General features: G+C 40.9%; 3 gene segments (V, D, J or C); all 3 read left to right on the top strand.

Annotated features, from left to right (window-relative positions):
* Positions 1–23875, top strand: part of LOC111532386 — a 512723-nt gene that overhangs the window by 232738 nt on the left and 256110 nt on the right.
* The window catches only part of LOC111521481, a 514718-nt gene that overhangs the window by 225766 nt on the left and 265077 nt on the right, over positions 1–23875 (top strand).
* On the top strand, positions 18440–19406 carry LOC111521490. The segment is given in 2 exon segments: positions 18440–18570; positions 18671–19406. Coding segments are annotated over 2 exon segments (576 nt in total).

A 23875-nucleotide genomic window follows, 5' to 3' on the forward strand; every position in this document is an offset into this window, starting at 1 on the left:
CACAGATAGACCAAGAAATGCTGCTGTACCAGCTACCTAGGTATGTCCTAGCCTGGTCAGGTTGACACATAAAATTAACCATCACAAAACTCATGAGAACATAGAGGTCTGAGTTCTGATGATGACATTCCTATTAGGTGATGGAGACTCAGGTGGCCTGAGATATGAGAGAAGTCATATCTGCATTAGTCATACATATGTATATATGTACATACATGTATGTATTCTATTGGTTCTGTTTCTCTCTGAGGAGGAGGTGACCTAGATTATTCCTTTTCTGGGTAAAGGATGGAAGCAGTATGGATCATCACTTAGTATGTTCTGATAGTCATGTGTCACTATGTACTTGTTCTTTGTGTCTTCACATCTCTTCCTGTTGTATTTTAAAGCATTTTTCATAGTATGTGCTGTTGCCTAGTAAATCATTCTCATAGCAAAAAAAAAAAAAAAAAGTATATATGTATACATATGCATATATATATTCTATTCATTCTGTTTCTCTGGAGAAACTATATATATATATATATATACACTCTATATATATACACAGAGAGAGAGAGAAAGAGAGAAGAGGAGAGGAGAGGAGAAGAGAAAAGAAGAAAAGAGAAGAGAAGAGAAGAGAAGAGAAGAGAAGAGAAGAGAAGAGAAGAGAAGAGAAGAATCTGTTAGGGAAATTGGCTCACATGATTATGAAGGCTGAAAAGTTCCCCAGTATGCCAGCCATCTGCAAGCTGAAGATGAAGCAATGCCAGTAGCATGACTCAGTCCAAGTCTGAAGGCCTCAGAACCAGGGAAGCCAATGTTGTGTCTCTCAGCCCGAGACCAAAAACCTGACAAGCCAGGGAATTGCTGGTGCAAATCCCGGAGTCCAAAGGTAGGAGAATCTGGAGTTCTGATATCCAAGGGCAGTGGAAGACACATGTCTCATCTCTAAGAGACAATGCAAATTCACCCTTCCTGTGTCTTTTTGTTTTATCCAGGCCGCCAGCTGACTGGATATTGCCCATGCACATGGAGAGTAGATCTTCCCCACACAGTTTATCAATTTACAAGCCAATCTCCTCCAGAAATACCCTCGCGGACATACCGAGAAACACTGCTGTACCAGTATCCAGGTATGCCTTCATCTGGTCAGATTAACACCTAAAATTAACCATCACACTACCAGCGGGAACACACAGAGGTCTGAGCTCTGATGATGAGACTCCTGTGAGGTGAACTAATGTGACAGAGCATAAAACAATATACAAATTATATGGACCCTAACTGTAAGAATTTTTTGAAACCTTCCCAGATGTCAGGTGGCTCTTTTAACAGAGGCCATTACTGTAGGCTGACATCCAGTTATCCAGAGTTTGAGAAAAGATAAAATCTAGTAAAAGGAACTTAGAGGCAAATTTGAGGAGAGGAGTTCCAAAGGATACCAGACTGCCATAAGAATGTCCCTTAGACTACATAAATATTAGAAACAATTAAAACAGCATAAAAATGAAGAATTGTATCCTAATGGGAACAAAATATGCAGAGAGGAATGCATTTGCTTTCTAAAATCCTGCAAAGAGCATATGCCCTTATGTCTTTAAAAATAGTCTACAAATTATTCCCATTCTGAGCTATTAATTGTATATATGTCCTATAAAATATTGCTGTACATATCATAAATTACATATCATAAATTACATAAATTACAAATTACACTTGATTTATTTTTGTGGAGAATGGAAGGGTGTGGCAGGTTAACTTTGCAGCTCAACTACTTGTCAGGGGCACTGATGTCATCGAGTCACTGAGAACCTAAGTTCTATTTCCCCAAGCAGGGCTGGGAGACACGAGATCCTGGCCTGGACCTGAAATGGGCACAAGGTTCTTCTTCTATGTGGCCCTTTGTCTCCTGTGGACAGGTGAGGACTGGTCACAGGTGGGCTTCCTTCCCTCGAATTCCCAAGGCCTCGATAGAAGCCTTTTTCTTGGGATTACAGCATCAGGGTCTATTGTTTTCTATTACAGGACACATGGATGCTGGAATCACCCAGAGCCCAAGACACAAGATCACAGAGACAGGAACACCAGTGACTCTGAGATGTCACCAGACTGAGAACCACCGCTATATGTACTGGTATCGACAAGACCTGGGGCATGGCCTGAGGCTGATCCATTACTCATATGGTGTTGAAGACACTGACAAAGTAGAAGTCTCAGATGGCTACAGTGTCTCTAGATCAAAGACAGAGGATTTCCTCCTCACTCTGGAGTCCGCTACCCGCTCCCAGACATCTGTGTACTTTTGTGCCAGCAGTGAATCCACAGTGCTGCACGGCTGCCTCCTCTCTGCACATAAAGGGCAGTTAGAAAGACTGAGGTTGCTCTGTGTCTGTCCCCACCCTGGGCTGTCCAGGCCTCCACAGGAGTCAGAGAGCCCTGGCCAGCCTGGAGGCCATAGAGCAGGGGCCTTAGGACCCTCAGTGCTGACGTCCATTCCTACCCCAGTCTCAAACCAACTGGAGATCACCCTAACACCCTTAGCTCGCCTAGTCTCTCTTCTGCAGCTCTTTATTTTTTTCTGGTTTTAGAAAGGAAAAGGCATCACTAGTTGAGATTAGTGATAAATCTCTTAACCCCAAAGCCTGGACTTCTTCTCTCACCTGTGGGCTTCAGTGACTTCTTCATCTGCCCCTTTCCCCATCTTCCACTCTCCCTTCCACTCATAGTCACGAACCTTCACTCCTGACCTCTGTTCCTGGTTGCCTTTCCTCTATGGGGCAATAGCCTCATGGGGCCCTCTATCATTTGCCCTTCACCTACATCTCCATCATCATTTTGCACAAGTCTCCCCTGGTTCTCTCTGCTCCAGTCACACTCGTCTATGTTCAGTTATTTCCTCATATGTGTTATGTTGTTTTGATGTGTTTTTACAGATTACTTTTTTGCACTGAGCATATGTTCCTCCCTCTTATCCCCAAGTCTCTACTTAATTCCTTACATGAGAGTATATTTCAGGTACATTTACTCTTAACTGTAGCAGAAAAACTTAAATTTAATAGAAGAAATTAAGGAAAATACTTTTATCCTTTGAGGGAAGAATTTTTTAGTGGAAATACAAAAGAACACAAGCCATAAAAAATAATACTGGCTGGGCGTGGTGGCTCATGCCTTTAATCCCAGCACTTCGGGAGGCCAAGGCAGTGTATCACTTGAGCCCAAGCGTTCAAGACCAGCTTAGGCAACATGGCAAAACCTCATCTCTATTAAAAACACAAAAATTAGCCTGGCGAGTGGGTGGGCGCCTGTACTCCCAGCTACTCTGGAAGGTGAGGCATGAGAGTCACTTGAACCTGGGAGGTGGAGGTGGCAGTGAGCCGAGCGAGATGGCAGCACAGCACTCCAGCCTGGGTGACAGAGTGAAACTCCATCTCAAAACAACAACAACAACAAAAATAAAAACCTGACATTAGCTGTATTAATCATGTATCAAAACACATGATAAAAAACGAAAAGTCAAGCCACAGCCTGGAAAAGACATGAGGAATACATGCAAATGAAGAAGAATCAGCATGACAAAGACCGTTTATGCTCACAAAAGTGCCTTGGCTCCCCTTTGGTTCCAGGCTTCACTTGTAGTTAAAGGGCTGGGAACATATGAAGAGATTCTGAATAACTGGATGTGTGCAGAACTGATGTGGGCAATCCCAAGGCTGGCCCTTAGTAATAACTTGCAGTGGCCACATGCGGTGGCTCACGCCTGTAATCCCAGCACTTTGGGAGGCTGAGATGGGTGGATCATAAGATCAGGAGATCGAGAACATCCTGGCCAACATGGTGAAATCCCATCTCTACTAAAAATACAAAAATTAGCTGGATGTGGTGGCGGGCACCTATAGTCCCAGTTACTCAGGAGGCTGAGGCAGGAGAATCACTTGAACCCTGGAGATGGAGATTGCAGTGAGCCAAGATCGTGCCACTGCACTCCAGCCTGGTGACAGTGTGAGATTCCATCTCAAAAAAAAAAAAAAAAAAGAAGAGAAAAAAGAAATAACTTGTGGCACTGCCAAGGGAGTCCTCAAGTAGACACAGAAATTAGCTGCAAAGACTCATGGGATATAGCATACAGTTGCACTTACAGTTGAGATTTATTACAGCATCATAGTAAATATTCAGCAGTGGATCATATGAAGAAAACACACAGAAGGAATCTAGAGGAGTTCACACACTGGCTTCCTTATACTCTCTTCCTCCCGGGTGGGGTCACACAGATCTCACTTCTCCCAGCAACAAAAATGCATTAACACGTGTGCAATGTTTCTGCCTGTGGAGCTCATCAGAGACTCAACACCCCAGAGGCTTTAGTGGAGATTGGTCATGGAGGCACTCACTGCCTAGTATGAACCCAAAATCCACAGCCCAGAAGGAAATCTGGTGTTCAGCACAATACTGTTTGCGATATCAGTCTAGGCACAATGAGCTACTCCTCTCAGTTAGGAGAAACTTCATGTCAGTACAGGGCACTGCTCACCAGACAGCTTCCCAGATGCCAGCCAAATGCCAGTCTTGCAAGCAGAACTTTCTAAGCACCGCAGTCTCAAGCCTGCCGTTGACTGTTTTCTATACAGATACCCTTCAACTCTTTTGCTATGCCTTAATAAACTTGGGAGCTACGCGATACAGATTGACTAACGATAATATGGAAGCAGTCTGGCTCACTGGGTCATAGTTTGGTGAAGAGCCATGGAAGAAAGCCACTTATGCCCTGCTGGGCTTTGTGGACATGGGAAGTAAGACTTCACAGAATTAAGCCAATGAAATTTTAAGATTTTTATTTTGTTTTCTGTAGCATAGCTTTTCTTATCTAATAGAGTTAGTATCTAAAATGAGTAAAGCATTCTCATAACTTACTAAGAAAAAGACAACCCAATAAAATGGCAATACTTAGTCTAAATAGGCATTTCACAGAAAAGTAAACATAAATTACCACTAACATAAAAATAGGTTATTGGGCCAGGTGCAGTGGTTCATTCCTGCAATCCCAGCACTTTGGGAGGCCGAGGTGGACAGATCATTTGAGGTCAGGGGTTCGAGACAAGCCTGGCCAACATGTCGAGACCTCATCTCTATAAAAAATACAAAAAATTAGTCGGGCATGGTGAGATGTGCCTGTGGTCCCAGCAGCTACTCGGGAGGCTGAGGCACAAGAATTGCTTGAACCTGGGAGGCGGAGGTTGCGGTGAGCCAAGATCACCCCCTGCACTCCAGACAGGGTGACAGAGCAAGACTCCATCTTAAAAAAAAAAAAAAAAAAAAATAGTTTCTTAACCTCACTTAGAATCAGAGTATTCCAATCTGAAACAGTAAATTATGAATGCAAACTTACCAGATTGGAAAGTTTTCAAAGAAAGTATAGTCCCAAATATGAGAAAAGATATGGACTAGTGGAACTGTATTATACTACAGAAGAAAATTATAACCAATATGGTTTGGTTCTGTGTCACCACCCTCATCTCAAATTGTAATCCCCACGTGTCAAGGGAGGGACCTGGTGGGATGTGATTGGATCATGGGGGCGGTTCCTCCATGCTGTTCTCCTAATAGTGAGTGAATTCTCACAGGGCCTGATGGTTTATAAATGACAGTTTTCTTTTCTTTTTCTCTGTCCTGCTGCCATGTGAGATGTGCCTTGCTTCCCTTCTCCTTCTGCCATGATTTTAAGTTTCTTGAGGCCTTCTCAGCCATGTGAACTGTGAGTCAAATAGATCTCTTTCCTTTATAAATTAAATTACCCAGTCCTGGGTATTTCTTCATAGCAGTGTGAAAACAGACTAATACAATAGCTATATCAGAAAACCCTTTCTGAGATATATTCTGACAAGCAACATTTTGAAATAAATTAGCAATGTACTTGACCCTCTGTATTAGCTGATGTGGAACCCAAGGATACGAAAGGCTGACTGTGAGGAAGGCGGGCACCCTCAGATTAGGGTATCAGCAGGGTTTCCTGGAACCAATCCCCTCAGGATACTAAGAGATGACTGTATGTTTAAATTACTTGAGTTCCTTTCATTGTCTTTAGGGTCCCTCATGAAGAATTGAGTTGTCAATATTTATTTTAGCCATTTTGAAGGTTTTAATCAACATTTAAAAATTAACATTTAAAAACTGTGGTTATAAATATATGTACAACCATATATGTATAATATATAGTATATACATTACATATAGTATATACATTATGTCATATATGTATTATATATAACATATATTACATCATATATGTATAATATATATAGTATATACATGACCAGTTATATATATATAATATATATTACCAGTTTTTAAACGTTAATTTTTAAATGTTTTATATGTACATAAAACTATAATTTTTGACTTTTTGACTTTAACAATTTTAAAACGTACAATTAAGTGGAATTACGTACATTCACAATGTTGTAGAACCATCACTGCTGTTTCCAAATGTTTTTCATGATCTCAAAGAGAAACCACACCCATTAAGCAATAACTCCACATCTCCCCTGCTTCTCAGCCTCTGGTAACCCCTGATCTACCCTTTGTTCATATGAATTTACCAACTCTAAATAGTTAATTTATGGGAAATCATAAAATATATTTCCCTTTGTATCTGTCTTCTTTCACTTAGCCTAATGCTTTCAGGATTCATCCATGTTGTAGCATGTGTCAGAATTTTACTCCTTTACATAGCTGAATAATACTTCATTGTGTGTATAGACCACATTTTGTTTATTTTATCATCAGTTGATGGACATATGAGTTGTTTCCAGCTTTTGACTATTATAAATAATCTTGCAGTAAACACTGGCCCACAAGTATCTGTCTGATTTCCTGCTTTCAATTATTCTGGGTGTATACCTCGGGGCAGAATTGCTGAGTCCCATGGGAATTCTATATTTGACATTTTGAGCAACTGCCCAACAGTGTTTTGCAGCAGCCTCAGCATTTTGTATTCCCACAACAATGTAAAAGCCTTCCAGTTTCTTCACAGCCTTGCCAACACTTAATTTCTGTTTTGTTCTTCTTTTTAAAAATTATTTTAGCCATCCCGGTAAATGCGAAGTGATACCTCATTGCGATTTTGATTTACATGTTCCTAATGACTAATGATGTTAAGCATCTTTTTTTGAACTTTCATTTTAAATTTTAAAATTTTATTATGTATACTTCAGGTACATAACATGATATTATGAGATACATATTTATAGGAAAATGGTTACTATAGTGAAACAAATGCATATAGCCATCATCTCACATAGTTACTATTTACTCCCTGTGGCAATAGCAGATATAATTTACTCATTTAGAAAAAAATTCTGAATATATTATTATTAACTATAGTTTTCATGTGGTACAATAGATCTTTAAAATTCTTCATCCTGCCTATCTGCTATCTTATATCATTTGGCCTAAATATTCCCATTTCCTATTCCCTCCCCCTGCCATCCTCTCAGTAACCACTATTTCATTCTCTCTGTATATTTCAGTGTTTGTAAATTTCACATATAAATAATATATACTATTTCTCTGTGTCTGGCTTATTTCACTTAGCCTAATGTCCTCCAGGTTCATCTATGTTTGTTGAGGCAAATGGCAAGATCTCATTATTCTTTTAGGACCAAATAGTACTCCGCTGTATATGTATACCACAGTTTCTTCATCCTTTGTCCATCAGTAGACACTTAGGTTGTTTCCATATCTTGGCTTTGTAAATAACGCTGCAATGAACATGGGAGTGCAGATATCTTCAAGAGGTGGGATTTCATTTTCTTTGGGTATATACCAAGAAAAGAGATTGCTGGGTCATATAATTCTATTTTTAATTTCTTTAGGAACATCTACACTAATTTTCTTAATGATTGCATCAATCTACTTTTCCACCAACAGTTTATAAAAGTTCCTTTTTCTCCACACTCTTGCAACTTATCTTTTTAATAATAGCTATCCTAATGGGTGTGAGGTGCTATCTCATAGCAGTTTTGATTTGCACTTTTCTAACATTTAGTGATATTGAGCATCCTGGCCATTTTTATGTCTTCTTGGTAGAAATGTCTGTTTAGGTCCTTTGCTCAGTTTAAATAGGGTTATATGTTCTCTTGCCAGAGAGTTGTATGGGGTCTTTATATGTTTGGTATATTAATCTCTTATCTGACATATGGTTTGCAAATATTTTTTCAAATCCACAGGTTGCCTTTTCATTTTGTTGATTGTTGTATTTGCTGTGCAGAAGTTTTTCAGTTTGATTTAGTCCCATTTATTTTTGCTTTTGTAGCCTGAACTTTTTGTATGATATCGAAGAAATCATTGCCAAGGCCAAAGTCAAAGAGCTTTTCCAACATGTTGCATGTAATAAACTGAACTTAGATAGAAGACCCAGACAGTAGACACTAAGCATCTTTTCATATATTATTGATCATTTGTATATCTTATTAGGAGGTAATGGCTTTTCTTTTCTGGTTGTTTTTAGTTTCATTTTATCTTTATATTTTAATAGTTTTACGATTATAAGGCTAAATGAGGTTGGGGTTGAACTTCACGGGGGAGATTTGCTGCTATTAGTGTTTTTAGTGCATATTTCTGAAACAGTTTTAATATACTATACAACAGAGAAGAAGTAAATTCATTGACATGGCTGGGAAACAGAGTTCTTACAAAGGGAAGAGAGATACAAATAGGAAATAGGGAAAGACAAGGAAGAAATCTGTGGTGTTTATTTGAATTGGAGGTATCAATATGAACTTATTTAAAAATTATGTATTTCCTAACTCTAACCATACAATACGTAAGAAGCAATATAAAGTCGATGGACAATTGCTTTATTTATTTGTAGCTGTGTTCCTAGTAGTAATGGGCAGAATTATTACATGGTATTTAATTTCTACATGTTTCTAAAAGAAACAAAGCAGAAATGACTTCTTCTAGATCCAAAGCAGGGAAAGTCAAAAACATCTTTTGGCAGAAATCAAGGAAGTTTCATGACCCAGAAAACATACAAAAAATCCACAGTAGCAGTTTCACGGGGCTCCCACTAGCCAAACACAAGTATCTAAACATTAGAGAATAATAGTGAGGACACTAAATTATAACAAATTTTAAAAATCTATAAGGTATAATGACAATAAAAAGATGTAGGTAAGAATGTCTTCATTACAGAATAATGCTAGTTAGTACATTTAATTAGAAAATCAATGTAACCATTAATGCAGTTATAGACAGAGACCATCAGGTGATGTCAAAACCAACATCTGAAAGGTTATTGGAGATCAAGATATCTGTATTGTGTCAAAGTGTCACTCCACTAATTGCTTATTAACTATAAAAGATAAATGATATCTTCACAATGGAGGGCTCTGATGTCTATGATGTTAAATTTAGCATCGCCAAAAATGTGTAAAGATAGCATTATATGTTCTTGTAATTGATCAGATGCAATGGGAAACACACATCAACTATGGCATAGTGTTTGCCAAAATATTTAACCTCTGATAATGTGGAAATTCTGATTGGGGGTCATTTTACCAGTCAGCTGACACGGACTTTTACAAAAATCAAGACCACGAAAATCAGAAAATATAAGTGGGCCAAATAGATAACTAGTTTAAAAAGTAGCTAAAAAGACCTGACAACCAAAAGAAATGCATAATCTTTGATAATGCCCTGTAGAAAAAAAAAAATAAAACCAAAGGACACATTGGTACAACTAGAGAAAGGGGAATGTGAAGTGTATATGAGAAAATAATGTTTTTGAAATAAAGTTTTTGAGTGTAATAAAGGCATTTGTGGTTTTCTAAGATAATGGCCTCTTTTTAGGAGAGATATACTGAATCAATAAGAATAAAGTGTTTTACTTCAGATATTGAGGGTAAAATACACAAAAAGAGATAAAGCAAATGTCAAAAGACGTTAATGATGAAATACATTTTAATATTCTGTTTGTTGTATGATTCAGCTCTTCCAAAGGTGTCAGTTTTTTAAATAAAATTAGAAGAAACAAATCTTAAGATCTTGAAATGTTGGCATGATTTCAGTTTTGTGGTGGGTATTTTTTATATTCATTTTCAATATCTTTGAAATATTCTATAATTACCACAAAATGAACACACAAGATAAGGTTTCTTTTAACCCTATAGAATACTTTTTCTATAGGGACAAACTATGATTTTTAAAAGTTCCCCCAAAAGTTAAGAGAATTTATAGTCTGAGGACAAAATAGCTTGACATCTTTGAGATGAGCACAAAACTTAGCTAACAATGCATGTCAAGAAACTGTTTAGTAATACATAGGACTGTTTTAACTGAAACAGCAGATTCTGAGTTCTCTCTACAGGTTGGTCAAGAACTCACAGATGTTGGGAAAATGCCTGAACGTAAGCAGAGGAGTGGTAGTGCTTGTCCTAAGTTGTGGTTGGATAATACGTGTTTGTGTAACAGGGAGGGGGCTCTAGAAGGACCGAAACACTGTCTGTGGGGAGGGGTCTCTAGCAGGACAGAAGGATCAGATGGAGCTGGAAGGAATTCCCTCAGTCCCCCACAAACACTGTCCGACAGTGGCCCTGATCTAGTTTCTGTTTTTTAGAAGTCCCGTCACCCTTCCTGAGCCATGTATGGAGGGCCTAAGCCCAGTGGCTCATCAGGAGGCACTGAGGTTTGATGGGGTCCAAATGCTTTTGATACAAGGTTAAGTGTTGCCTGAGAAGTCGAGTTTAAAGGAAAAGTCTGGCTTCATCCTAGTATTCAGTATCTAGTTTGCAGGTGTTTTGAGTGGTCAGTAGAAACTCATCTTTCTCCACTGATGCCAGTGGGTTCTGCTCAGCAGTGAAACCTGACCTGTAGCAAACCATTGAGTGGAGAATCTTCTGAGCCCACTTGAGGGGTAGATGGAGGAGAGCCAGGAACCAACCTGAATGCTCACAGACCAATGCAGAGAGAAATATGCCTCCTTGGGAGAACATCAGAGAAACCTTAGCAATGTGCCCTGCCCTACACCTAACCTATTCTAGTGTGTACTGGATGATCGACAGAAGGATGTAAGGGGAATGTAGAAGATGGGAGTGCACAATTGTAGATGTTTCCAGTAACACCACCGCAAATTTTTTTTTTTTTTTTTGAAAAAAAATTTTTTTCTCTGTCACCCAGGCTGGAGTGCAGTGGCGTGATCTCGGCTGGAGTGCAGTGGCGTGATCTCAGCTCACTGTAAACTCTGTCTCCCAGTTTCACGCCAGTCTCCTGCCTCAGCCTCCTGAGTAGCTGGGACTACAGGCGCCCACCACCACACCTGGCTAATTTTTTTGTTTGTTTGTTTGTTTGTATTTTTAGTAGGGACAGGGTTTCATCATGTTAGACAGGATGGTCTTGATCTCCTGACCTCGTGATCCACCCACCTCGGCCTCCCGAAGTGCTGGGATTACAGGCATGAGCCACAGCGCCTGGCCAACACCGCAAATATTCTTAACAAGAACCAGGTTTTCTAGAACTCTGGCATTTCCTTCCATGAGCAATGAGACGGCCCTTTAGGCCCTGACACAATCGTGGGTGTTTTTTTGTTATTTGTTTTGGTGCTCAGGTAGCAGGGGAGGCCTGAGAATACCTGGGGAATCTCTTTCCTAGAAATGGGATGCCCCTATTTCAAGTATTTCACATGCAACCTGATAGGTCCTGTCTCCAGCCACCCAGCCTCCACTCTCAATGCTGTAGTCATCCAGGGCCTTAAGCCCTGGTCACAAGGATGGAAGAGATAGTGACACTGTGATATGAAGACACTTTCCATCATGAAATTATTAATTGGTGTTAACATAAGGTGGGCTCCAACTAGCAGCTTTTCTACCACAATGATAAACAATTTATATGGAAAAGAGATGGTTCTGATAATTCTACACTCACAGGTCTTCACCTAATAACCTTGACATGTGTCCCCGAGGTTTTAGGAACTTGGATTTCTCTAGGCTGAGTTGTACTATTCCCTTTCTCTGAATATACATATCATTGGTTAGTTCATTCGTATTGATTCTCAGGACTTCTCCAATCCCTCAAGCCTTCCCACTCTACCACTCAATGAGAAGTATGTCATAACTAATGTTGCATAATTTTTAAAAAAACTGCTGGATGCTAACACTGCAATTCAATTGTAAAATATGATAGAGGTGTAAATGTTTAAGATCCCAGAAGTTTTGTTCAATTTTGCATTTATTGTTAGATATTCACCCTGATATTTTCAGGAGTTAGAGTGTTCTTCGCCCATTTTGGTTAAGATATCAGAACTTACTTTCAATATGTTGGTGACCCAGAACTACAGGCAGAATCGTAGTGAAGGCTTGATACACAACGCATAATGAAGATTGATAACAGCAAAAAGGGAACTGGTCATTGGCCTTCAGATAAAACGAAACCTCCCAACTTTGTGCTTAGGGAATTATTTTACCCCTTTAGGTTAGAGTGTGTCGGCTGGTTCAATGCAGTTCTAGGATAAAGCTGTGTCAATTACCCTAGAGGACTGGGAGCATGGAGGACCTGGTAGAAAAGAAATACCAAAAGAGAGGGAAAATGCTTAGCAAAATGCTAAAATCAAGAGGTCACTAATTGACATATATATTTTGAGTTGCCTTTGAGACTTCCAAGTAGAAACATCGAGCACAGGATAGGCTTAGAGATGTAGTGAGAGATCTAATCCCCCAAGCCCTGAATATGTGAGTGAGGATGCTTGGATGAACTTCCAGTCTATGAATACGTTAAACAAACTTTTAGCTGTGTTTTAGTTTACAACAATTGTTTTCTAAGAACTTAGGCATTTGTGGAGACAATGATGTCACTGTAGGAACTTCCGTGTAAGGACAGTGACGTCCCACTTCCTCTGCTCCTGCTCACAGTGACCCCGATCTGGCAAAGCTCCCATCCTGCCCTGACCCTGCCATGGGCACCAGGCTCCTCTGCTGGGCGGCCCTCTGTCTCCTGGGGGCAGGTGAGTCCTAGGAACACCATGATCCTCACATAATCTCCCAGAGATTATTCCAGTCATTTCCTTCTGTTTTCAAATTCCTTTCCCCTCACAGAACTCACAGAAGCTGGAGTGACCCAGTCTCCGAGATATAAGATTACAGAGAAAAAACAGCCTGTGGCTTTTTGGTGCAATCCTATTTCTGGCCACAATACCCTTTACTGGTACCGGCAGAACTTGGGACAGGGCCCGGAGCTTCTGATTCGATATGAGAATGAAGAAGCCGTAGATGATTCACAGTTGCCTAAGGAACGATTTTCTGCAGAGAGGCTCAAAGGAGTAGATTCCACTCTCAGGATCCAGCCTGCAGAGCTTGGGGACTCGGCCGTGTATCTCTGTGCCAGCAGCTTAGCCACAGCATTGCAGAGACACTTCCCTCCTGTGCACAAAACTGCAGGGCTCTCTCCTCTCTACTCAGCTCACAGCAGCCTTTCCTTATTCCTCATCCTCCCAGGGAAGAAGTGAGTTTTCAGATATAGCTAGGATTCATATAGTGGGAGGAAATGAACTATTTCTTAAAACATGAGTGTTATAATTTTGTTTGACAATGTGTCTCAGGGATTTGGAACACTTCTTGGGGACAACTGAAGAAACCTAAAGTGACTTATCAGAGATTGAGTCCTCAGGGGTAGTGATAGTTTCTCTCCCATAAAAGTATGAGATCATGAAACATGTACAATAAACTTAATAATACAGATAGTGATGATATCAAGCAGCAAACAGCAGGCTCCCCCTCTGTAGTTGTCAGCATGTGAATGACTTGTTATCCTTGGTGACACTCTGGCTGTCTAGCAAAGTCTCAACACATAGTATGCGTTTGGAAATCTTTTCCCTTCTGTTTTATTTTTGTTAAAGTATGTTAATAATGATGTTGTTAATGATAGCGATTATCATTTCAGCTATGTTATTCAGCCCTTTTTCTAGTTCAAAGAAATGCACACAAATGGATACCCTGGCAACCAGTCCCAAATCTTAGCTCCAGATGCATTCTGCTTCTCCTGAACTTTCTAACTCTTCTATGTAATCATCCCAGCCCAAGAGTATATCTAGACCTGGACCAGTCAGTTCAGAGGACATTTCCACTTGTCTGCCTTATACATTAAAAGTTCCTTTGTGGATTAAAATATTCCTTGTAAGAACTTCTGAAGCAATCAATTGCCCTCTCTGATAATACACTCTGTGTGTCTAGCTCCATATTCACTACTCTTCTTCTGCCTAAACTAAGATAATACTAGAAATCTTTCTGAAGTATTGGTTAGAATTACTAAAAGGCAGCATACTGGAAATTGTCTGAAAGCATTGTCACTGTCCATTAGCCCCTCCTGACTTCCCTCCCCTCCTTACCCAATCTAATTCCTGATGGCAAGTCAGGCTTTATGTCCATTTGCTCATTGCACATCTCCCTTTCCTTTATTCCTCTAATAAAACCTCACCGATGTGATGGATAAAAATGACCACTCACTCACCATCTCCTTGTCAAAATTTCTATTTTTTTCTTTTTCCAATCTGCTATGTTATTTATAGTTAATAACTCCCTCATATTTTCTGAGATCACTTTTTATTATTTGAACATAGGACACACAGTTGTTTCAGAGTCTGTCTGATCATTTTCACCTCTGAGATCTTCACAGGATATTTTTGTGATTTTCTTTTTGTGCTGGTGCTTGAGTTTTCATGGCGTTTGTATTTCTCCTTACCAATCTGATGATGTTTGACACTGTGCCAAATGCTATAGCTGTAGAAATAATTTTTGGTGTAGGATGGACCATATTTTTCTGTAGCGATCATTTTTCTGTGCTTCTGAAAGTGCATGTAGGTATAAATGATCAGGATCCCTGAATCAGTTTAAGGCTTGAGGTGTCCTGGAGCATCTGAAGAACAGGTTTGTCTCTGGCTTATTGTTACTGCTGGAATTTGGCAGTGACACGTTTGGTATGTTCTGGTCTTTGCCTTTACCCCCCTGGCCTGTGAGTCAGCTTCCTGAGTGCTGAGTCAGGATCTGCAAATGCCCTCTAGGACAAATGGACTGCTGTGCTCACCTCCCAGGGCTCTTGCCCTCACCAACATTCCAGCCAAGTTATTCCTTATTTTTTTTTTTTTTAGGACTTTAATTAACTGAAATTTTTAATGTTGTTTTTGATATTTTTTCCAACTATGTAGATAACAACAGAAAGAGTGAGTGCCATTATCCTTAATTATTGGGATTAAGGTGAAAATAACTTTACTTGGAATTCTAATTTTCCTTGAATTTTAATGTTAGATTCTTTATGATGTGTCTGATATTTAACTTAAATGGTATAGAGATATTAAACTCTGATATCAAATACTTTTTAAAAAAAACTTAAAGGCCATTCATAATCCAGTTGAGACATATCTTTGTTTGGGTCATGTTATTACTAGAGTATTCTTATACTGTTATTTATTTCTATCACATAACCTCTGTGTTCCATTGGACCATATGGCAAGATGAGAAACACAATCAAGAGAATGTTGAGATTAGGTCAGATAGTACAGATTGGGCTTCAAATTAATTTAATTACTGCACTCTGGGGGTGTATTTTTGCTGTTTTATGAGTATTCCCCGGGGGCAGTGGTCAAAATTGGAGGGAGTAACTGATACATTACTATTGTTTTACCCCGTTTAAAGCCAGTCTCCTGGGACAACAGTTTGTTCCACATACCCCATTTTGTGGGGCACCCCGAAAATAATAATCCTGTTTTAATCTTCCCATTCCTTGCCAAATCTTCTCTATGGAAGGGAAATCAGTTATAGTATTTGTTCTCTTCATTTTAGTCTCTCCTTATTTCCCGTTTTCCTCCTGGTTCCCTAGAGAAAAGGTAGATTCTTTGGTGCGTTTTCAACGTGTGCTAAGATCAGTGGTGAACTTTCTCTTCCATGCAGGGCTAGCCTGCAGTTTGCAGGGGACAGAGAATGGTTAAATTCTGATTCAGCATCATGTTAGCCAGCCCATCAAGTTTCATATTGAGACCTGCTGCTTATCAGTGTTAAACCTGGCATTATGTTTCCACCTTTCTGATTGCATTGTCAATGTCTCGGGTGTCTCTGTCCTATCCCATAGCACTAATATTATTCGTTGGCCTTCTGACACTAACTAATCATAATATTCCATATGCCCTGTACTCAGTGAAACAAAGCCCAAGTCCCTGTGTCTTGGCAAAAGACAGCACATTTGTGCTGTTCCAGCCTACTGGCCACTAGAAGGCACTGTGGCTTCGCTGTCATCCAGAGTCTACAGGGAGGAGCAGAGATTGCTCCCTGGAAAAAGATGGTTAAGGATTACTCTGAGGTTGGACCTAAATTCAGGGAGTTGGTTTGCAGATGTCTTGAATGATGGCTGGGAATAAAGGAATTAGTAACCGACCCTTCTTCCTCCATTGTAGAGGTGGGTTTTGCTTTAAATTGAGCTTTGAGTGGGGCTGAGTGACAGGTGTGCTTTGCAGTGCATATACCTCTGAGCTCGCTTAAGATGTGGGGGCACAAGGAGCTGGGGTGGTGCAGGGCCCATGTTCTGAGCTGAGAAAACCAGAGAAGGAGTTCTTGTGTCAAAGGAGCCTTGGAAAGCCTGGCCCCAAATCAGCCAAGGCCAACCCTAACTGCTCTGTAAAGAGTAGAATAGCAAGAAAAGGAGGTGCTACCCAGGACCACAGCAGAGGGACCCTCTCCCCAGGGAGTTGACAATCACAGTGATGCCACCAGCATATCCACATATGAGGCATAATCCAGTGTGTCTCCTGGAAGAAGATGAAGCCTAGGCAGACATAAGAAGATGTTTTTGAATAGGCTTCCCTTGGCCTGATTTTAAATTCTTTCCATGTGATCATGCATCTGTCTCTACCTGTATTTTGTATCTGGCTTCTGCCTCTCACCCATCAGTCCCATGGCTACTAGAAGGTATTCAATTTCTATTGACACAAATTGCCAATAACTTCATGGCTTACAATGACAAAAACTTATTATCTTACAGTTCTGCAGGTCAGAAGTCCAAAACTGGGCTAAAATCCAGATAGTGGCAGGGCTACATTCCTTCCTGAGGCTCTCGGGCAGAACTATCTTTCTCTTCTATTCAGCTTCTAGAGGCCACCAGCGTTCCTTGGCTCATGGCCCCATTCAATCTTCAAAGCCAACAGGGAATCTGCATCACTCTGAGACTCACTCTTCATTCTCCCTCTTCCACATTTTAGGACCCTTGTGATTATATTGGGCCCACCTGGAAAATCCAGGCCATGCTCCCTGTATTAAGGCCAGCTGATTAGCAACCTTCATTCCATTTGGAACATTCCTTTCTCCCCTTGCCACATAATTTGACACATTCCCAGTTTCTGGGAATTAGACGTGGACATCTTTAAGAGGTCATCACGCTGCCTGCCATACTTGGTACCTGGTTACAGGAAGTAATAAGCAATTAACTTTTTGAAGACAGAATTATGGCCATAGTTTTATATACCAGATCCAAAGACCCTGCAAAAGGAGAGTCCACAGGGAAATAGCCACTCCAGTAACACAAGCTAGTCTGCAAACTAATGCCCTTTAACTTTGGGAAGTGCTTTCAACTGCAGGGGACTCAGAAGCATGCCTCTGTGCCAACAGCAAAAAAAATGTGCCCTTCTCTTTTGTTGGCAAGTAACTTAATTAACCAACCCAAAAAACAGATCTTTCTCTCAGCTTTTCATAATCTCTGGGAGGAAGTAGGTTTGCAGAAGTGGGATTATGGGGAAAAGCCCAGGTATTAATGATGAAAAAACATTGAACTTTTCTAGGGGTAGTAATAAGATTCAATTCAAGAATAGAACATTTTAGCTGCAAATCTTCAAGAATAAGACAATCTTATCCTCTGTTTTATTGTGGGAATAGAGAATGTGAGAGAGGTTCCATTCCATGGGCCTTGGGAATTCAATAAGGTTCAAGGATAAATAAACCCAGGTTTTTCACTGCAGGGAAGAGCTTCAAATGTAATCAGTTCTCAGGGCATCAGCTCAGCTCCTGTATCCCTAACAATGCAGTTGACATGCATCTTCTCAGATGCCTGACTCCTAACTTACTGATGGATAATTTAAGAACGCATAAAGGAGTAGAAGCACCAAGCCACCAGTGAGAGGAATGAGAGAGTTTGCAGAGAAGCTGGCTTGCAATAAGACAATGAGTTCATCTTTAAATACTTGGAGTCTGAGGTGCAGATGGATAAAGTTGGCAGGCTCCTATGTAAGGCATGTTATGGAGAAGGAACCATGAATTGATAATATCAAAACAAATATCCAGGGAGCCTCTGCAAGTGTGCATCTCTATCTCAGATCAATTATAGTTGAATTAATTCCTGACTGTTTCATCTCCCAGGGATGCAGCCTCCTCTTTAAGAAGTTGGGGGTGGTGGCCCAATCAGTGATGTCACTGACAGATACATCCTGTGGGGATAAAATGTCACAAAATTCATTTCTTTGCTCATGCTCACAGAGGGCCTGGTCTGGAATATTCCACATCTGCTCTCACTCTGCCATGTGCTCCTGGACTCTCTGCTGTGTGTCCCTTTGTATCCTGGTAGCGAGTGAGTCTTCAGAATATTTACCATTGTCATACTGGGCTTCTACATGGATGACCTCATATATTTTCCTTATTCTGATGCCCAGTTCTGCCTTCTTTCATAGAGCACACACATGCTGGAGTTATCCAGTCACCCCGGCATGAGGTGACAGAGATGGGAAAAGAAGTGACTCTGAGATGTGAACCAATTTCAGGCCACAACTCCCTTTTCTGGTACAGACAGACCATGATGCGGGGACTGGAGTTGCTGATTTACTTTACCAACAAGTCTCCGATAGATGATTCAGGGATGCCCAAGGATCGATTCTCAGCTAAGATGCCTAACGCATCATTCTCCACTCTGAAGATCCAGCCCTCGGAACCCAGGGACTCGGCTGTGTACTTCTGTGCCAGCAGTTTAGCCACAGCGCTGCAGAATCACCCCTTTCCTGTGCAGAAACCCTGGTGTTTCCCCTTCTCCTTCTACCTCCCAGCAGTCCTGGGCAAAGTCTTTTCTGTTCCTCCCTCCCCTGAGACAAAAGTGGTTTTGGGGTGTGACAAAGACAGAAAATGAGAAGGTATCAACATAGGAAACCTTAGGTTGGTTTGAAGATTATAAGATGGGTTTTGAGGATTCCTCAGATATTCTCTCTGCTCAAAACACACAGGAGTAAGATTAACCTTGGCTACCCACACTGGAGATTTCCCCATCCTCCTGCATTTGCCATCCCATGAGAATGGTGGGAGCTCCCAAGAAAGGCTACGTTTTCTGAACTACGCTTTCCCCTTCATTCTCTCCTAACTCTAAGTTGCAAACAGAAATTTCCTCACAAGTTTTCTAGATTGTAAAAGAAAGTTCTTTACTATGAGTGTAGACATTCCTTATTAATGCCAATTTCAACTTTATGTTTATTAAGGGATTTTTCATTACTCCTAAAGAGTGTCTCAAATGTGCCTAGAACAAGCAGGTTAGTTCACTAAATGTAAGCTACCTGGCCTGGAATCTAAGGATCCAGTTATCTCTATTCTGCATAAGAAAAGCCAGGTGCTGGCTAAACACTGTGCACACTCACAGAGCACTGATGAGGCCTCCTGGTAAGGACCCACACTGGGGTATCTCAAAGCAGACAGACATGTCCAGTCTTCTGTTGCCCTCTTTCCTCCCTGATTATATGTCCTTAACACACAAATTTACATCTTTCTTCTTATGTATATGAGAAGTTTCTATATAATACCTGCAATCCATTCTGAGTGGTTATAATTTCTCTGATATTCATATTTATATACTGATTCCTTCTAAATCCCTATCATGATATCATTGACAACTGAGGCGGAAGATCCCTGTATTTTGAGTGCCCAAGGCAATTGAGGTTTGTTGGAGTTCTGCCATAAGCCAAATTCCACTTTGTCATTCTTCTATTTTTTTTTTTTTTTTGGACATATAGGGGTCCTGACTTTCAAGACAGAAATAGTGCAGAATTCCTCCCTGCTGTTTCCAGATCATTTTCTCCCTCCTACTCTAAAGCCTTGCTGCTTTATACATGTTACTTTATAATATTACCCCTTCTTGTTGTACTTACCTTATTACCTTCAGAAATTTTCTTATTCAGTCCTTCTGCCTGCTACTAATTTAGTCATCTTTCTTAATACTATTCATCACATAGACAATTTATTCACTCGCAAGGCTTCTAAGTTTCTCAACCTCCTACACTCTGAGTCTTTTTCCCCTCCAGTCCTTTTCAGACTTACTTCCGTGATTATAGATCATTTAAGGAACAACAAAGATCTTTCAATATTTCTATTTAAATTATCCTATCGTTCTACCACTACCTCCCTTCTGTTTATCTCAGTAACTCCTACAATTCTTCTATTTCTCTGACCTCTCCAGTTCATGGAGCCCAAAACTTTTATTATTTTTTTAAATTTTTTTTGTCTTTCTAGGATGTTATTTATTAAAAATAGATTATCTGTCTCCCTCCCCTAACCCCTACTGGCAAAATGGCCTTTCCCAACATCTTTTTGCACATGGATAACAGGTCTTGTGGACGCAGATGTGGCATCCTACCTAAACTACAGGCTCAGGCTTTTCTGGGACAGTGGGGCAGCAGCTCTGCTGGCGTCAAGGGTGGAACAGCACAAGACGACATCAGCAAACCCTGGTGCACCTAACCGTGGGCTGCCATGGAGGCTGGAACGGACTGGAGTTCCCCCTGTTCCAGGCCTCAGGAGACCAAGTCCATAAAGAGAGACCCATTCTAACTGGTGTGAGATGGTATCTCATTGTGGTTTTGATTTGCATTTCTCTGATGGCGAGTGATGATGAGCATTTTTTCATGTGTCTGTTGGCTGTATGAATGTCTTCTTTTGAGAAATGTCTGTTCATATCCTTTCCCCACTTTTTGATGGGGTTGTTTGCTTTTTTCTTGTATATTTGTTTGAGTTCTTTGTAGATTCTGGAAATTAGCCCTTTGTCAGATGAGTAGATTGCAAAAATTTTCTCCCATTCTGTAGGTTGCCTGTTCACTCTGATGGTAGTTTCTTTTGCTGTGCAGAAGCTCTTTAGTTTAGTTAGATCCCATTTGTCAATTTTGGCTTTTGCTGCCGTTGCTTTTGGTGTCTTAGACATGAAGTCCTTGCCCATGCCTATGTCCTGAATGGTACTACCTAGATTTTCTTCTAAAAAATCAGGAAACAACAGGTGTTGGAGAGGATGTGGAGAAATAGGAACACTTTTACACTGTTGGTGGGATTGTAAACTAGTTCAACCATTATGGAAAACAGTATGGCAATTCCTCAAAGATCTAGAACTAGATGTACCATATGACCCAGCCATCCCACTACTGGGTATATACCCAAAGGATTATAAATTATGCTACTACAAAGACACATGCACACGTATGTTTATTGCGGCACTATTCACAATAGCAAAGACTTGGAATCAACCCAAATGTCCATCAGTGACAGACTGGATTAAGAAAATGTGGCACATATACACCATGGAATACTATGCAGCCATAAAAAACGATGAGTTTGCATCCTTTGTAGGGACATGGATGCAGCTGGAAACCATCATTCTTAGCAAACTATCACAAGAAGAGAAAACCAAACACCGCACGTTCTCACTCATAGGTGGGAACTGAACAATGAGCTCACTTGGACTCAGGAAGGGGAACATCATACAATGGGGCCTATCATGGGGAGGGGGGAGGGGGGAGGGATTGCATTGGGGAGTTATACCTGATATAAATGATGAATTGATGGGTGCTGACGAGTTGATGGGTGCAGCACACCAACATGGCACATATATACATATGTAACAAACCTGCACGTTATGCACATGTACCCTAGAACTTAAAGTATAATAAAAAAAAAAAAAAAAAAAAAGAGAGACCCAGCGGCCCAGCAGCAGCCCCCTGAGAGCCCACAACTTTTAAACTCTTACGCTTTAATTCTTACATTCTTTTAATTATGTTTTGAGATTTAAGACTATAATATCAACCCCAATTAGATCCAACTCCCTGTAGGTTCCTATGAATGGCAGAGTTGGGGGGGGGGCACTAAAAACCCCTGTGGGGACTCATTCGATTTATCTTCTATAGTTGTCATAGCCTCCTCTTAGTTTCCTCTACTTCTAACCTTGGCCTCCCTCATTCTAGCCACCAACCCAGGGTCTACTCTCAACACAGAAGTCAGAGTGATCCATTAGGTTAGATGCTGTCACTCTTCCGCTAAACCATACAGTAGCTTCCTATTTCACTCAGAGAAAAGCCTACAGCCTATATAGGCCTACAAGGTCCTAGGTGATTCCCCTCCCTATTAAATTTCTTGCCTCCTCTCTGTTCCTCTTTCCCTTGCTTATTTTTTCACAACACATTGGCCTTCTGGCCATTCCTCAAATACACAAGGCACACTTCTGCCTTAGAAACTTTGCTCAAGCTATTCCCTTTGCTTGGAACATCCTTCTCCCAAGTATCCCAGTTAGGCCTGCAAGAAGCCTGAATCATTCTACCAGTGATGCAATCACTTTCCTAAAACCACTTTTCAATTTTTATACATTCAACGAGTCTCCATTGTTCACTAGATAAAAATTTCACTTCGGGAAGGCACTTGAATTTTTAAACATTTGGACCATATATTATCTTATTTTTGACTACTGAATAAGATAAATGTTACTTTATCAAGTGTACTTCACACCCTTACAAAACAGTCTTACACAATTTAACGCCTATTCATACATTTGCTCTTGTAATTTCTGCTACCTTCTTCATACTGTTCAATACTTCTAATCACTCAAGACACAATTGAATGCTTTCTTTCTCTATGAAGCAGGAAATGGTTCCATTTACTCTGTTTTCACAGTGAAGTAAAATAGATACACATTTTAGGAACAAAACAACCATGCAGATTATAGAAATTAAACTATTTTTTACATACTTTTGAAGGTGAGGAGGTTCAGAAGCTCAAATATGGTTAAGCTATGTTTTGCTTCTATTTAAGTCCATATTCTCCACCACTTGAAATCTTCCAAGAGAGATTTCCCTCATTCACATTAAAAGCATTTTGATACAAGAGTGGGGTATGGAAGTGCTCGGGAGAGAAGGGCGCAGTCCCTGGTTAGGGCTCCATCCTAGGGCCTGTGCCCACCGACCTAAACGAGGACAGGGGTTTCTGTTTTTGCACTCAAAAAGTTACCTTTTGGCCCGCCACGCCCCCCATCCTGTGCCCATATAAACCTGAGACCTTCAGCGGACACAGACACAAGAGGCTGGACGTTGAGAGGAGCAGGAGAATACACCAGCAGACACCGGCAGATCAGCGATGGCGGAAGGACACGAATGCCGAAGGGGAGTTTAGCCAGGGGTAGTCGGAGAAGAGTCCTGCCACTGGGCAGCCAACTGCAGGGGAAAACCACCTTTCCACTCCATCCCCCGACTTCCGGCTCCCCGTCTATCTCACTGAGAGCCACTTCCACCACTCAATAAAACCTTGCACTCAACCTTTCAACCCACATATGATCTGATCCTTCCAATACACTGGGCAAGAGCTCAGGCTGTCACATTGGCCCCCTGTCCTTGCAATAAGCAGAGGGTCTATTGAGTTGACTAACACAAGCTGACTGCAAACGGCATAGCTGAAAGAGTGCACTGTAAGTCCTAGATGGTGCCATGGGATGGGAGCCCGAAAGCACTCCCCACGGCCTCTGCACCTGCCCGTCTGCATGCCCCCCTAGCGGTTTGAGCACCTGGGCACCACTGCAGTGAGCCATACCCCTGTCACATGCCCTGCCAGTAGGATAAGGGAACGCTCGGGTTTTAACTTAATGTGTAAAA

The sequence above is a fragment of the Piliocolobus tephrosceles genome, chromosome 8 (assembly GCF_002776525.5).
Source record: "Piliocolobus tephrosceles isolate RC106 chromosome 8, ASM277652v3, whole genome shotgun sequence".
Classification (NCBI taxonomy): domain Eukaryota; kingdom Metazoa; phylum Chordata; class Mammalia; order Primates; family Cercopithecidae; genus Piliocolobus; species Piliocolobus tephrosceles.